Source organism: Alosa pseudoharengus, unplaced genomic scaffold (genome assembly GCF_046254945.1).
Source record: "Alosa pseudoharengus isolate Yale_2024_CS ecotype anadromous, Long Island Sound unplaced genomic scaffold, YU_APseudo_1.1 YU_APseudo_1.1_scf_5, whole genome shotgun sequence".
NCBI classification, from domain to species: Eukaryota; Metazoa; Chordata; class Actinopteri; order Clupeiformes; family Clupeidae; genus Alosa; species Alosa pseudoharengus.
In genome coordinates, this window is record NW_027468837.1 from 5,029,998 (window position 1) to 5,047,221 (window position 17,224).

The 17,224-nt window shown below is 39.3% G+C and overlaps 2 protein-coding genes across 3 annotated transcripts in view; one reads left to right on the forward strand and one right to left on the reverse strand.

The window, feature by feature from the left end:
• Positions 1–17,224, forward strand: part of cenpp (centromere protein P) — a 110,251-nt gene that overhangs the window by 88,889 nt on the left and 4,138 nt on the right. The gene's annotated exons all lie outside the window — the stretch shown is intronic.
• Positions 2,329–15,082, reverse strand: ecm2 (extracellular matrix protein 2, female organ and adipocyte specific). The gene is made up of 10 exons (XM_076267939.1): positions 14,868–15,082; positions 13,216–13,474; positions 10,851–11,039; positions 9,872–10,594; positions 8,875–8,990; positions 6,074–6,209; positions 5,768–5,925; positions 5,181–5,320; positions 3,344–3,670; positions 2,329–3,070 (listed from the first exon to the last, which is right to left on the reverse strand). The coding sequence occupies exons 2-10, from the start codon at positions 13,463–13,465 to the stop codon at positions 2,902–2,904; spliced, it is 2,208 nt and encodes a 735-aa protein (XP_076124054.1). The 5' UTR covers positions 13,466–13,474; positions 14,868–15,082; the 3' UTR covers positions 2,329–2,901.

Sequence of the window (17,224 nt, forward strand, 5' to 3'; positions counted from 1 at the left end):
TCATTTTGATACCTGTATGGTAGCATCATTACCTGCAATCAAATTCCTGTTGTAATAATATCTTTATTCTGACGACAATCTATTTTAAAATGACACACCAGTTATGAAAACCTCAGTAGGTACAGTTACCTTTGTAATCTTGACAACCTTGTCTGAAACCTAAAATCTAGCATGCCAATGTAAATATACACTAAAAGAAACCAAACTCTAACACTTTAGTGGTAACTCCATGGAAAAGTACACTAGACCACAGCCATGCTCAGAATGTTTGTGTCAGTGTCTTTGTGCTTCTGAAAATCAGGGGAAAATATGAGTGAGAGTTGGGTACAAATTTAATCGAATTTTCATTCCCCTGGCATCATGGGTAGTCATATGAGTAAGGGTTGATTCATGAGGTATGAGAACTATCATTTTCTTTCTTGTCTAAGCTAGGCAGATTTCCACTCTGAGTACAAACATTTTTAAGCTGATTTATTTTAGATAAAGGGACTTAAAGGGTCCAAACTAAAGTTCAAAGTGGGTCAGTGAGCAAACCGTCTTGTGCATGAAGTCAATCTTGTGCATGAAGCCCATCAATTATGGCGTGTGAGAGCTTTGAGCTTAGATGTGCTTGTGCTTAGGATTTTGCTGAAAGATGCCACTGCCGTTTCCATGAAAGGGTGTACATGATCTGTAACAGTGCTTAGGTAGGTGGTACAGTACATGTCAAAGTAACATCCACATGAATGGCAGGACCTACAGTAAGGTTTCCCAGCAGAACATTTCCCAAAGCATCACATCGTCTTTGCCAGCTTGCCTTCTTCCCATAGTGCATCCTGGTGCCATGTGTTGCCCAGGTAAACGACGCACCCGGCCATCCATGTAATGTAAAAGAAAACGTGTTTCATCAGACCAGGCTGCCTTCTTCCATTGCTCCGTGTTCCAGTGCTGATGCTCATATGTCCATTGTTTGCACTTTCGGCAGTGGACAGGGGTCAGCATGGGCACCTTGATCTTACGCAACAAACTATGATGCACTGTGTGTTCTGACACCTTTCTATCAGAACCAGCATTAACTTTTTCAGCAATTCAGAAATTTGAGCTACAGTAGCTCATCTAGTGGATCTTACCACATGGACCAGCCTTCGTTCACCACATGCATCAGTGAGCCTTGGTTGTCCATGACCCTGTCACTGGGTCACCGTTTTTCCTTTCTTGAACCACTTTTGGTTGGTACTGACTTCTGCAGACCGTTAACACCCCACAAGAGCTGCAATGTTGTAGATGCTCTGACCAGTCTTCTAGCCATCACAATTTGGCCCTTGTCACTCAAATCCTTACGGTTGCCCATTTCCGGCTTCTAACACTCAACTTTGAGGACAAAATGGTCAGTGGCTGCCAAATATATCCCACCCACTCAGTATGTTTACATGACAGTTGAAAATACAGAATTATTGTGTTAGTCTGACCAAAACAGAACTTTTTAAATGCATGTAAACATGTTAGTCTGACTGACTGAATACAGACAACATTTCTATTAGCTGGACTAATACACCTAGAAAATGTGATGGAAGCATGCGTAACTACTGCATGTATACGCTCAAACTGACTCAAATTGGACTGTGGCACTCAACACATGCGTGCCTCTGGATAACATTTCAGTTGGCACAGTCTTCAGCCTTTTTAGCTTGGTTAGCAAGCTAAATAAGCCTAAGCCTTATGCCACAACGCTACATTCTCATAAGTTGCACCTTCTTTCATGCATATATGAATTTACATGTAGATCCCCCAGAATACGAACATTTTCAACAAGTAATGTCATCTATTTAACTATGTTACACTGATGATGCAAAGTTTGCTAGTTAGCAAACTAACGAAGCTAATATGGAATGTTTTGATGTTTTGGAGTTTGTGAACAGGAAGGGGGGCAAATCACCATCTAGTGTAGCGGAGTAAAACATTCATACTTCGGGCAATAGAGCTAAAGTATGTATACGCGGACAAGGACAGTGGTCAAAGGGGTGGTTTGTGTCACAGTCTGTATTTGCATCACAGTCTGTCTTTGTTCTGATACGCAAGTCAGAGATTTGCACATGAGGGAGGAAACAACTGTGTTTCTAGTTCACGGTAGCTTTGTGGTCATGCACCGAACTGACCATGCATATTGAAGTTCTGAGTGTGCCACGACACTTTTTCTTGACTCAAAGTATTCTCTACCGCAGTGGGCACTTCAAAAGGTGTGCGTTTACAAACAACAAACATGATAAATGGTATGTGTCAGTGATAGTTAAATAATACTGCCTCGATACTGGCTCTGTACAAGACATTTTATACACACACAAAGGTATCTGGTTGTCTCTGCAAATTTTATTTGTAATGAATGCTAATTGTTTTTCTCCAAGGTTTTCACAATCAGTATTTGTTCAACTGTGTAGTGGCGGTAATTTTTAGGCTTTATTTGAAGGTATCTACAAAGAGTGACACGACACTGTCATGAACATATCATAAACATTATAACAATATGAACAAGTCATAAACGTTTATGACATAACACTTCTGTCATTAAGTGTCATTCGGTCTTTGTCATGACAAGCTAGGGTTAGGTTAGAGGTTAGGGTTATGTGTTCATGAAAGTGTCATGTCACTCTTATGTAGATACCTTCAAGTATAGTGTTACCCATTTTTGTTTGATTGTTTGATTTTGTACAATGCCCATATTAATGGTGGTCAGACTAAATTATTCTTGACGTTCTAGTTGTACATCTACTATGCTCTCAATGTTACCAGTGTCAGACATGTTAAGATATATTTTTCAAAATGTCTGAAAGTCTGTTTTAAGGCATGCCATAAATCACTTAAAATCATTGTGAAATCATTCTGTTAGATGATGCAGAAAGATCTTGCAAGTGAAAAAAGTCACTTTTATTTAATCTTCTGTGGCCTCAAAACAACACTGGAGTAGGATCTGACACAGGAGAATGTAGTGGGTGGAATTTTTCGTAAGTCCAGGTTGTTGTTTTCTAGGCGTAGTGCCACAAGTTGCGAGTCTTCTTCATTGATGGGATCGCAGATGGAGTCCTCAGCAATATTCCTATGATACAAATAATAAGAGTAAAGACAATATGGTCAGAAAGCAAATTATTGTTATTTTCTATTGCCTGGAATATAGCTTAGGTACTCTGGATATGTAAAACTTGTATTTTTCAGAAAGAAATTTGCCTCTTCCTCGTGATAATAGATATATTTGTACATCTAATAATCAGATTACATACTTCCTCACAATAGATACATTTGATATTTTGCATTGTAAAATATCTCAATAAACAATTTATATAGAAAAAATATATTTCCTGGCTGCTTGTACCTTATTTGGTTGTTGTTGAGTCTAAGAAAGTGTAGTGAAGTCATCTCATTGATTCCAATAGGGACACTAGTGATTTGATTGTGGTCCAGACAGAGCTCAGTCATGGATTGGAGGCAGCCAATAAAGGACTCCGGCTCGATCCCCTCACCATCCAGTTTGTTGTAGGACAAATATAAGTACTCTAAACCTTGGTCCATATGAGCAAACACATACCCTGGAATCCTTTCAATCTTGTTCCCAACAAGCACTAAGTGGAGAAGGGACTTTGGGAGAAAGGATGGGACAAGATATAGGTTGTTGTAGGAGAGATCTATTGACTCCAGGGTCCTTCAGGAAAAAAAGAAGATTTTGTCAAAATTGTGACCCTTAGAATGGAAGAGGGCAGGTGATGTAAACAATGAATTGTACACTGTAAACCATGTTCATCACATTGCCAAAAAGCCCCTTTATCAGTGGGTGGGAGACTCAGAATTATCTTCTATCAACAGAGAATTATTTTGCTATTCTGAAAGTGTATTAGATAGAACTTATGACACACATAACATGAATAAGAACACTGTTAAATAACTACAACAACTACATTTGGCTAAATTAAAATTGTTACATTACTTCACAGCCATGTAATAACCTGGTTAGGATGATAGACTTGAATCAGTACACTGAAGAAGCCGAAGAAGGGCAGAAAGTGTTTAGACAACCTCACTTTTATCATATTTTGGTATCATGCAGGCTTATGCTAAAATGTTTTATATTCCCCAATCTACACTAATAAAAAAGTGAAAATGGATTTTAGCAAATCCTGCAAATTTGCTAAAAAAAGAAAAAACGAAATTTTACTTTGACACAAGAATTCAGACCTTTTACTCAGCCTTTACTTGAAGCACCTTTGGCACCGAATACAGCCTGGAGTTACTTGAATATGAACCAAGATAAAGATACTGTATCTCTGTGTTGTGCTCCGTTCAGCTTTCCCTCAATCCTAACTCAACCCAGCCCCACATGATGATACTGCCATCACCATTCTTTACTGTAGTAAAGCAGTTCAATCTTGGTTCATTAGTCCATTGTTTTCTCACATTCATTTCATTTTTTTCAACTTCAGATGTGTCTTTAGGGGATGTTAAAAGCTGCTTTCCCTCATGGACTACCCTACAAAGTTTTAACATTGTTAAGTGCTCCGCATTCAAAATTAGTTGAGAACAAAAACATGTATGCTTCCGATTGTCGAAAACATTTATTCAAGTTTTTTTTAATCAATGGGACATCAATGATGGGTAGGACAGTAATTATTTCGGTCAGTATCGGGTTTGCTTACTTTGTCATGTCAATAAAACTGGCTGTTTTCATTCATTATCAACTGATCCAAACCAAACTTCAGAAATCCTCAGCCATGACCTTTACTGTTTTTGCCGGAGTAAGTCCTGTTAAAAAACTTCAATGCACCAGATTTTTCTGTAACCTTCCTAAATTCCATGCCTCAAGGCTTATCTGAGCTCCACAGGCAGTTCTTTTGTCCTCATGGCTTAGTTTAGTTAGTGAGACTTTCTGAAATTTTGTCTAATCAACCGAATTAACATCTCAAAGATGATTAAGCGAAATGTTAGACAACTGAACTAAATTTAAAGTGTCATAAATTTAAAAGATTTCCTTTGTAATACAATACAAAAATCTAATTTTGGGTATCTGAAATATGTTGATGAGGGGGGAAATGAATGAAAATGATTGTTAGCATAGCGCTAACAAAATGTGAAAAAAGTGATAGGGCATTAATTGTTATACTGTAAATGCACTGTATAGCTGCACATCAGTATGTCCGTAAGTTAGCCATGTTATTTACTTGTGGTTTATCCAGGCCAGTGGTGCAATGCGAGACTCATCAATCTTATTGTGTCTCAGTACTACTACATTCAGGTTGTAGGTTTGATTGAAAGCTCCCTCAGATATCTCCTCAATCACATTGTTCTCCAGGTAAAGTTCCTAAAACACAAGCACAAAAACATCCCATTGGTCTATAATGCTGTTTTGACCTGCACATAGGTTTTATATGTATGTTTTCTCAAGCTCAATCCTGATCTATATTTTTCAAATCCATTCTTAAGATGGTGTTTCAAAATATAGTCTTCTTATTGTCATGAAACATGGCTGCTAATTGTCATGGCTCAAGCAGCACAACAAATGGTGGAATTGGAAGTGGTTTAATGGGAACATTTGGCAAGGCCATTTTACTGCTGCTTAGACCCCTAACATAAGACAACCAAAGTAATGTTCTACTTCTACCACAACTACCAAGGTTCTACTTGATTGTCTGGCATTAATGTTCAGAATTACATAGGATTAGATGGATTTCTACCACATTTACAGTCATAATCGTAGTGTGTTGAATTAATTAGCAGTTATTAGTTGGCTACCCAAGGAATATGTTACCAGCAGCGAAGGGGGCAGGCCTTGGGGGATAGTGCGGAAGTGGTTCCTGCCTAGACGCAGGTAGGAGAGTCCAGTCAGAGTTGTGAAGGCCTGAGGATCCACATTACTCTCACTCAACACGTTACCTTCCATTTCCAGAGTAATCAGGTTGTGCAGTTCTGTCAGAAAGTATTCAAATGATTTAACAGTTGTGCCTTTACAGTACATAATTTGTCTGGTGGCTTTATTTATTGTTTAGTTACTGTAATTATTTGTATTATTGTTACTTCAAGTTTACTGTAGTAACTGTTGTTTTTGTTTACATACCCGCAAAACTGTTTTCATTAATTTCACAAAGGTTGTTTTCATTGATCTTCAGTTCTTGCAGTGTTGAAGGAAGAGCAGTAGGGATTTTTTCAAGGAGATTTCCATCCATGTACAAACGACTCAGTAATTTCAGGCCCTTAGAAATTAAATCAGAGGTAGAAAAATGTAAGAATCTCTCTACTAGACTATTCATGATGGTTAGTAATGGATCCTCCATTTCCATTGTTTGCCTCTGATTTCACTTGAATGCATGCCATGGAGTCTAACTTTGCTTTGATAGGATCCTGTGAGCTTTTGTTTGGACAAAGGGTGTTGTCAATACTAATGTTTTGTCTACAGATACACAGCATGTTTACTGTATGCATCCTCTTACTCGACATTTAATGGACTTGTAATAGAGGTTGGCCGCAAAACAGAATATCATAACAAAGACGAAAAAGATCAAAGATCTAAAAAGATGTTTTGCTATCTCCCTTCAGTGATTTGGTTTCACTGCATTTTTGTCACATTTTGTCCATTCCACTTTATTATAAATGCTACAATGAAACTCCATCTCATTCTCAGGTTTTAATTGCTACCTGCTCCACACAGCACATATGTACGCACGCACACACACACACACACACACACACACACACACGAGTGGTCAAATTCTGGTGACTGAGGTAGCCATTGGAAGATTACACACAGCTCAAAAACACTTGCGAAAGCCTTCTCCTTTTGATTACAGTGGCGCTAGGTAACGTTAAGTCAATAAAACACTGCTAACATTAGTGAACAGGTTTTGTGAGTGCTACTTTCCCAAATTTCCCTCATGGGATCAAAAAGAGTATATTTACTTATATACTGATCTATTTTTGAATGTTCTCTCATACTTTATTAATTCAATTAATATAACAATGCAGTCTGCAGCATAATGTCACCAGTAAGCAAAAATTCGGGGATACTAGCACAGAGATGGCGTGATTAACGCATGAATACGACCGGGAAGTGATAATTGGGACAGGATTAGCCTCGACTCACCCTAGTTCGCACGTCTTTGATGCAGCAGTCAGGAGAGGGCTATAGATTGTCATGTTCCTACTAGCTACCCTACAACCAGGGATGAGTAGTATTTCTAATACATGTATTTCAAATACGTATTTCAAATACAAAATACTATTTTGTAATTTGTATTTTATTGAGATGATGAGAATGCCTTTGTATTTTGTATCAAAATACTTCAGTGTTGTGTATTTTTGTATTTTCAAAATACTGTAAAATACTTTCTGTGAAGCACTGTGATGACATCTATCTAACTATCTATAGAGCACAAAATCTCTGTCTCTGTATGTCTGTGGCACCCTCGCATGGTCAAGCCCCTGTGATACCGCTCTCGGCTACTAGGGAACTTTGACGCTGATTCACACTTGCTATGGACATGCACATTGCACTAGTCATCACAACACAAAACGCACAGTGCTGCAGATTTATTTTTTATTTTTTACTTTTTTTTGTATTTACATTGATAGAGGTTGTGCACACACCAGTTTCAGGTGTATACAAAATTATTCAACTGAGATGAAACTCACCATAAGTGTTACCCTGGAAGTCCAGAGTCCTCGCAAGAGCACAATTTGAATTGTCTCTGCAAGAGACTTTGGCAATGAGTAATGATACACGTTACTTTTACCACTTGCATCGTGAGGAACCAATCACATCGGTGTATCTGATATAGACGGGCCAGAGGCGAGCTAAACAGATGACGATAGCGCTGCAACGAATCAGTCAGTAAACATTGTTCATAGTGTTTTGCGTGCAGTGAGATTTCAAATGCATGCTTGGAAGCACGCCCCTCGAGTTGGTCCATTTTTATTATTAGTTGCCAGATCCTTAATCTTTCTAGATTTCCAAGCTACCAAGTGTGGTAGTGATGGTGTTAAAGGAAAATTCCGGTATTTAGCATTGAGTCACTTTTCTGGTTCTCTGGACCAGTGTTTTTCAACCACTGTGCCGGGGCACACTAGTGTGCCGTGAGAGATCATCAGGTGTGCCGCAGAAAATTACCCAAATGTCACTCACTGGTCCAGAAAAGCAACTGTTGCATCAAAGAATTTATAACCACATGCTTTCATTGATTGTATGATTGCACTATTTGTGGTATGCAGGCATTGTACAACGGGGCCCCATATCCAGTATTCACAGAATCATCACATATCCAGTTCATAACAACAATTAAATTAGATAGGCCTATAGTCACCTACAAATGAAACAGAGGGCGCTTGTTTTATTGAGCAGGTCTTGCATAGAAGCCATAATAAGACCATATCTGTGTATTATTTGAAATTTTAGGCTATGGTATGTTTATTTTTTCTTCACACAGGATGTTAGTGTGCCGTGGGACATTTTAAGTGTCAAAGGTGTGCCGTGGCACAAAAAAGGTTGAAAAACACTGCTCTGGACGATTGGTCCGGTCTCGACTTTTCTGACTCGTTTGTCTTCCAACCTACCTCTAACCTTCCAACCTTCCTATAAATGATAGTTTCAAGATAGCTTCCCAGAAAATTTGTTTTTCAGACTGTAACACTGAAATAATATCAAGGGCTAAAAATATTAAACTGGCAAAATCAGCAGACATCATTGACGAGTAAACAGAATGCACTCTTAGTTAATTGTTTTACAAAAGACTGCTGAGGACTGGATTAATATGAATGGGCGACATGATTTGCTACTTGTCTACAGTGTATGGTATTTCATGCAGAAAAAGGCATCCCTAATGACAGTAATGGAAAGAAATTATAATGATGCACAGAATGGCTTACCTTGAATGCTTGTGGGTCGATGTTTTGAGATGTGATCTTGTTCTTGCCAAAGTTTATCCATTCCAGATTGGGAATACCGTTAAAGGCCCCCGCTGGGATTGCTGTGATATCATTACCTGAGGATATAAGACAGACTGTCAGAAACATTTTTGTAACTGTAGTCCTACATTTGATGAAGACATTACATGATTCTAATTAAGTTTATATTAAATTTAAATTGTGTTTGTGGGGCTGTATCTGTTGTACTGTTTTAAGGGATGATTTTTAATTATTATTTTGAAATTTCGCTAAAGATGTTAACAGACCTTGAATTGTTTAACATACTAAAAATAGTATGTTAAGGAAAAGTCCCAGTTCTGTAATGAAATCTGCAGTGTCAGCTATTAAGAGAAGTGGCTACACATGAAAAAAAACTATAAATTGTTGTTCCGCTTCGCATTGCGCCTTAGCTTTTCTAAAATACACTATAACTTATGGCCTCTTGGTGTTTATTGCTTAATTACAACCCCAAATTTGTTTTATTGTAGATCAGATTTTTTTTTTCACTTGTGTAGCACTTGATGTAGCTAGCTGATGTAGTGGTACTTGGACAGTGTTAATACTCATATAAACTGATGAAGTGGAACTTCTTTGGGGATGAACATTTTGTATATTATGTTGGCCACAAAATTCTTTAGTAGCCTTTTCCCGTCCCGATAAATGTTGTAGACCTGCAGACTTGTTATAATGTTGTGCAAAAAAACAGGAGTGTAGGAAAAACCTTCACGTTGAAGTATGTACACTACTGCATATGCAGTTGTATTGCAAAAATGTATAAAACAGTGAGTGTACATTTCTGAGGCTCTTTTTCTGATGATGTTTGTTCAGCATTACAAACCATACACACAAGCCAGTATTTCATGTTTTTAAAGGCTGGCTGTTCTTTCTTTTTTTGCTACGTGTGAGTATAAGTGGCCAGATACTTATTTATAGCCCTCGTTAAATACAGTATACTTACCCTCTAGACTTAAAGATTTCAGTTCAGGGATTGATAGGGGTGGGATGCTGGAGAGTTTTGCGTTGTCACAGTTAACAGTTACATCAGATATGGTGCACCCCTTGGGAAGAGATTGTGTCACCCTCTGAATCACTACTTCCTCACTGTCAGCGTCATCATTCTCCTCTTCATCTGTGGGTTCAACTGGTTCACTTAAGGGCGGGAGAGGTGGAAGACCTACTGCTGTCGGTTCCAATGGGGGCATTTGAAAGACATCACCCCTCAACCACTCAATTTCCTCATTTTCCTCCTCCTCTTGATCCGTTTGCCTCTCTGAGGCTCTCTCAGCTGCTCTCTCAGCAGCCTCTTCTAATGCCTTAAGCATCAGTCTTTGTTCTGTCTCCATTGTCTTCATTCTTTCCTCCTCATGTTTTCTCTGTTCCTCTTGTCGCCTTCTCCTCTCCTCTGCAGCCTCTGCTTCCTCCCTCAGCCATCTCTCCTCCTCTGCCTTCCTCAGCTCATCCCGAGCTTTCCTCTCAGCTGCCTCCCTGTCCTTTTTCTTCTTCTTTTTCCTCTTCTTTTCTTCATCTTTTCTGCGAAGACGTTCTTCCTCCTCCCTGTGTTCCTCTTCTTCTTGTCTTAGAATCTCTTCGATCTCTGCTGGTGTGTGCTGTAACCAGAGGTCTGGCTCACTAGGGTCATTGGACACCGGGGAATCGCCAGAAAAGTCAGGGACATCAAGCACTGTGATGATGTGATGGTCATGGCATTGATGCACACAGGCAACACATGAGAGAAAGAAGGGACAGTGTTGAGAAATAGAAAGAAAGAAAGATTAAAGAGGAATGACATACTCGCTCTATAGCTTAGAGATATTATAACTTTGGCTCTTGGAGATTCATCATGGTATACTGTACACAGGGTTATCATCAATATATTATCAATGTATCAATGCACTTGCAGTTGTGTAAGCTTGTGTAGAATAGAAACAGACAGCTACCATGGTCTTTGCACACTGGGCAGCACTCTCCAGTGGGTGTGTAGGTGAGTTGACAGCGCAGAATTGGACATGCGATTTCATCACACACCACTGATCCCTCAGAGCATAAGCAGGTGACGCAGGGCTTAGGCGACCAAACAGCTTTGTCAAACATGGTAATGCCCATGTACTGACATTGTCCACTTCTCCCTGGCAGAGAGTTGTGACAGCATGGCAGCAATTATTATACAAGACAGACTCCTAACCATACAACTGAAGCATAATAAATGTACTTATTTAAGCTCCTTGTAACAATATGGAGAAACTATACCTACCTGTGTGGTATCCTGTCATGTTCCTGTTTTGTTTGCCTAACACTAAAGTCATAAATATTAAAAGACATCTATAATGGCGTGTGCAGCCTTATACCAGCATAACCCTTGCTTGTCTGTTATGTAAAGATTTTTAGAGGGTATGCAAACAAAGGTCATCCCATGTCTTGCAAAGCACATGCATATCAGACCCAATCTTGTATTTCTTTTTCTTTCCCAGTGAAACCTCACTGCATATTCTCCAAGTATATGTGAAGGTATTTATGTCCTTATTTGCTCTTGAGATCACCTGATGGATGGAGTGATATGTGGTCTTGTGAAACCAAAAAGGGAAAATTGTGCCTCATTGGGCTTTGCGCTCTAAAGCTGAAAAATGCTCACCAACCAGTCATGATGGATTTAACACTTGCCTCATGTCCACGTTGTAGATTGCAGATCATTTTAGTCCTGAAAGTTGCTAGGTGAATCCAACGCAGATAGCCTGTTTCACATTCCATGGATGCTCAATTTATCTATTGCTAAGCCCCGCCCATTGAACGCAGACAAGCCAATAGCAGTTCAGCACCAGCTGCACTCGGACAACTTCAGCCTAATACTCCATAGAGTTGCATTAGAACCCGTTGTCTTATGGGATGTAGTTTGAAAACAATGTAACGATATGCAATATTTGATTAATGCAACACTGATGCATGGAATTTTTGGCTTTCAGTCTTGATGTTGAATGAAATGAAATGACTTTCTCCTGGGTTTTCCCCTATTCTAAGCAATGGATTCCTGTTATACAGACCATAATAAAACAGCTACTTATCTGTGTATTAAGCCACACAGTCAACTCAAATAAAGAAGATAAACAAGGGTGTTTATATTTATTCTAATACAATCCAACATTGTGTATAATATGCTTGTCACTTTTTTATATAGCTTTTACTTTCAGCTTAGTTAGCCAGGCCAGGGTGTGTAGGTGAGTTGACAGCGCAGAATTGGACATGCGATTTCATCACACACCACTGATCCCTCAGAGCATAAGCAGGTGACGCAGGGCTTAGGCGACCAAACAGCTTTGTCAAACATGGTAATGCCCATGTACTGACATTGTCCACTTCTCCCTGGCAGAGAGTTGTGACAGCATGGCAGCAATTATTATACAAGACAGACTCCTAACCATACAACTGAAGCATAATAAATGTACTTATTTAAGCTCCTTGTAACAATATGGAGAAACTATACCTACCTGTGTGGTATCCTGTCATGTTCCTGTTTTGTTTGCCTAACACTAAAGTCATAAATATTAAAAGACATCTATAATGGCGTGTGCAGCCTTATACCAGCATAACCATTGCTTATCTGTTATGTATAGATTTTAATTGTGTTCTCCCTCAGGGTTGGGGATAAGTACCTCTGTACAATCATGTCTGTATACACACATTATCATTAAGATTTCACCCTTCTTTTTTTTTTTTAAATTAGTGGTTGTTTTTTTGTTTCTTGAAAAATATATTCACATTATGTGGTTTGTTTTGTGGTTCTAATCTCTTTGAGAAGTGTGATAAATGCACATGCATCCTTTTTCTACACTATGGTCAGTTTGGGAAGCTGTGGTTCACCAAGGCATACAAGACTAGGGGTAGTTTGGTCATGTAAATGGTCACCTAGATTATAGGCTTGGCTTTAATTAAACTCTACCATGCATTTTGCATGCTACCACAGTCAATGACCGTTCCCTTCACAGTATACGTTTAGTTAGTCTTAATTTTTAATTACAAAACACACTCATAGTTTATGCTAGGAAAATATATTTTCTCAGACAATGAAGAATGTATGTCTTGTCCAGATGCACTGTGCCCAATTGTGTGGCCTAGATAATATGGCTGACATTTTGCACAAAACCATAACCCCTTCACATAAAATGCATTGTAAACCAACACTGCTTCACTTAAAGCAATGAAGAGCAACCCATTATGGCACACCATGTTATTGCTTCCTTTGATAATTGCATAGTACAAACAATTATTCTATTGCTTAGCTGTCTAGCTGTCTATTTTTGAGGAACAAACCTGGAATGATGTTGTAGTTGGATTCCTGTTCATTGACGCTTTTGTATGACTTAAGGAAAATTGTTGCTCCAGCATCATTGAGAATTGGCACGCCACCCTGACGGGCCAATTGACTGGAGATTACTTTTTTGCCTCTTCTCTGTTCGCCCCTTCTCTTCTTTCCCCGGGCAAGTGACACCTGCTGCTTCTGAGCCAGAATGAGGCTCAGACAAACAATGAACCAGAGAGCTAGTAGAACCCACAGTCTCATGGCAAGAATCTGGCAGAAGAAAGAGAAGAGTTCCTGTCACATCAGACCCTTTGATATACCTGTGTTTAATGCAGGGTTGCTTTCCACACTCCCATAATGATAAGTCTCAAGCGATAACTAGTAGGGCACCCCACAGCCACAACATGTATTAACTGACTGTTACTGCTGAACCCACAGGCTCTCCCTAGCTGTTTTTGATGTTGTAAATTTTTCCAGATTTTAAGAATTAGTTCTTTGAAAATATGATGTGATATAAAGATGACTTTAGAGATGACATTTTCAAATTATATTTACAGTATGACATCAGTCCCCAACCTTTTTGGGTACTTTTATTCAAAAGTACTTATTTACATAATTGCAAAATGAAAGATTTCCAAATTTTCCTTTGCCTCATATAAGAAAACAAAACCAAACAGGAGCCATGCAGGAGTGCATTGATTAGGATTGGTTTGTTCACTTGTTGTTCACTAAATGTTAATTAAAAAAAAAAGAAATCAGAATATAAAGCCAGTGTAGTCTCATCTAAAAGAGACTGAGGAATATGAGTGAGACTACTTGTAAGTACTGCACACACATGAAGTAGAGCATAGGTAGAGCATGAAAATCAGAAAACTTCAAATGATCATGAGTTTGAAAAAGACTAAGCATGCTCAAAACATTGGTGCAACAGTTCACTTTAGATACAGTAGATTTTCAGTCTCAGTAAAGTGCTTCTGTATTTCTTAATGTATAGTCTGGCAGGATGTGTTATGTAGGAAGTTCTGACATGTTAGGGGATGACTTAGCCTCCAGGCCCATGGCAAGACGTCATGCAGTCAGCATTAACTCAGATCTGGAACAGTGACAAAACAGCAAAACAGCAGCAAGGAAAAGAGCAATGAAGGAAGTGGTTAAGGACGGGCTTTAATAATCCGGTTACTGGATGTCAAGGCTTGACTGGAGAGAATTTGAGAGCCGGAGAAAAGAAAGCAGAGAAAATGACGAGAATCAACATATCCTGTTGAAGGATATGAGTTGTTTGAACTTGTATTTTTAGATGACATTGATGAAAACTAGATTCAAAAGTTCAGAACATGGCTTTTCAGCCTGTAAAGCAAGTAAAAAATTCCTCTCTGATCTTACAGGGAGTAGCTGCCTAGAACAGTTTTCCCCAAACAGATGTCCCCTACATGATTACTTTTAAACTCTTCCCACATGAGCAGTAAAATAAAGTTTACAACTGCCAGTGCAGACATACCTGTTACTGACAACTGTCACATGTGTAAAGCTGCATGCAGAGGAAGTGTCAGAATGTGCACTCCAAAATGGACCCTATTGTAAACACTCAGGCTGACCCCACCATACAGAAGTGAATTTACAGAGTGAAAGCACAAGAAAGACAAACAGTGAGTGAGTACGTTACCAGTGGTCTGTAGACAGAGCGTTTTTTTTTTTTTGGTTTTGGTTTGTTTTTTTCTTGAGGCCAAATATTTCCGTTTTTCCCCCAAGCCTTGTGAGGAGATTTGCCAATACCGCTTGCAGACAGAAGGCGTCTGCTCAGCTGCCGTGCTGATAAATGTTTAAACAGACAGGACTGTGCTCGCTCACAATGGGGAAGCCACGACTGGCTTAGAGAACTTTTTTGAAGTCAGACCGTTTCAAAAGCCACGATCAGAGAAAGAGGGAGTCAGTTACAAAATATAGCCACTGGTGACAGAGGTGTAGGTGCCCTGAGTTTGGGGGGAGGTTGATGATGTTCTGAGACCTAATTACTAGGTTTTAGACACTGGGCACTCTAGTCAGCTAAAGAAGTGCCACCTGGCTTGTCATTACTGATCCAGTTAAAAGAGGACCTATGGTTGAATACAAGTAATGATTCCTCAGACATTAAGGAGAGACCTCGGGGCTTGTGCAAACTGACTTGGAAGCTCTCTGAAGGATACCATGGTATCAACGTTTTTGAACCACATTAGTAGACAGTGTTCCCAATAAAGCTTGAAGCCGTCCCCTTCTCTCTCATTTCAGGGGGAGGATACATTAGTCTTAAAGCATGCCGTCAACTGTCTGGCACTCTAATTTGGAAGAGGAGAGGGAAGGGAGAGAGAGAGGTCATGTTTCTGCAAGGAAGAGAGAGTGAGGGGTTGGAAGCATGGTGCCTTTTTAACAGAATGTGTTCCTCAAAAAAAATTACAATAAAATGTTGAGGTTTACAACTTTTCTTCATTCTGAGCTTTTTCTGTAATAATTCTACAGTAGTTGTCTTACTAGCATTTGTCATATTCAATGAAATTATGCTCTTATGCACTTTGTAAAACACTCCTTAATGCTTTTCTGAAGTCAGTGCTATCACATAACCACAAGCCTCTCAATGAACTTGTATGCCATAGGCTATACTGACTAATTCATGAAAAAGGCAAATCGACTTGTTGATTCAATATCAATAGTTTTTCGCCGAAATCAAGGACGCCTCCTTTAAAGACTGTCCTTTTTCACTGTATTATTTATTTTTAGAGGGGATGCAAACAAAGGTCATCCCATGTCTTGCAAAGCACATGCATATCAGACCCAATCTTGTATTTCTTTTTCTTTCCCAGTGAAACCTCACTGCATATTCTCCAAGTATATGTGAAGGTATTTATGTCCTTATTTGCTCTTGAGATCACCTGATGGATGGAGTGATATGTGGTCTTGTGAAACCAAAAAGGGAAAATTGTCTCATTGGGCTTTGCGCTCTAAAGCTGAAAAATGCTCACCAACCAGTCATGATGGATTTAACACTTGCCTCATGTCCACGTTGTAGATTGCAGATCATTTTAGTCCTGAAAGTTGCTAGGTGAATACAACGCAGATAGCCTGTTTCACATTCCATGGATGCTCAATTTATCTATTGCTAAGCCCCGCCCATTGAACGCAGACAAGCCAATAGCAGTTCAGCACCAGCTGCACTCGGACAACTTCAGCCTAACACTCCATAGAGTTGCATTAGAACCCGTTGTCTTATGGGATGTAGTTTGAAAACAATGTAATGATATGCAATATTTGATTAATGCAACACTGATGCATGGAATTTGTGGCTTTCAGACTTGATGTTGAATGAAATGAAATGACTTTCTCCTGGGTTTTCCCCTATTCTAAGCAATGGATTCCTGTTATACAGACCATAATAAAACAGCTACTTATCTGTGTATTAAGCCACACAGTCAACTCAAATAAAGAAGATAAACAAGGGTGTTTATATTTATTCTAATACAATCCAACATTGTGTATAATATGCTTGTCACTTTTTTATATAGCTTTTACTTTCAGCTTAGTTAGCCAGGCCAAGCCAAGCTATATTCGAGCCTACAGGTGATAATGGCCGGGCTTCAAGCACCAAGACTCAAAACATGTTTCCTTCCCCATTATCACATTGATAGCCTTGTCCTAAATGCTACCTCGAATATTAGCATCATGCCTATATTAAGCGAGGGAAATCACTTAAAAAGTTACTGTTGTCATTTATTTTGCTTGGTGGATTACTAACAGTTGCTGACACACAAATGATCTTAAATGTACAGCGCTCGGGGAGCAGTGAGGGGTTAGGTGCCTTGCTCAAGGGCACTTCAGCCGTGGATGTGGGCTTGGGAAAGCGGTGCTCAACCACTTCCCCCGTCCACATTTTTCCTACTTGGTCATGGATCGAACCGGCAACCCTTCAATTACAAGCCCAAATCCCTAACCAGTAGGCCACGGCTGCCCTGCCCTAAACAAGATAGACAATGTAGACTTTCCTATTCCTAT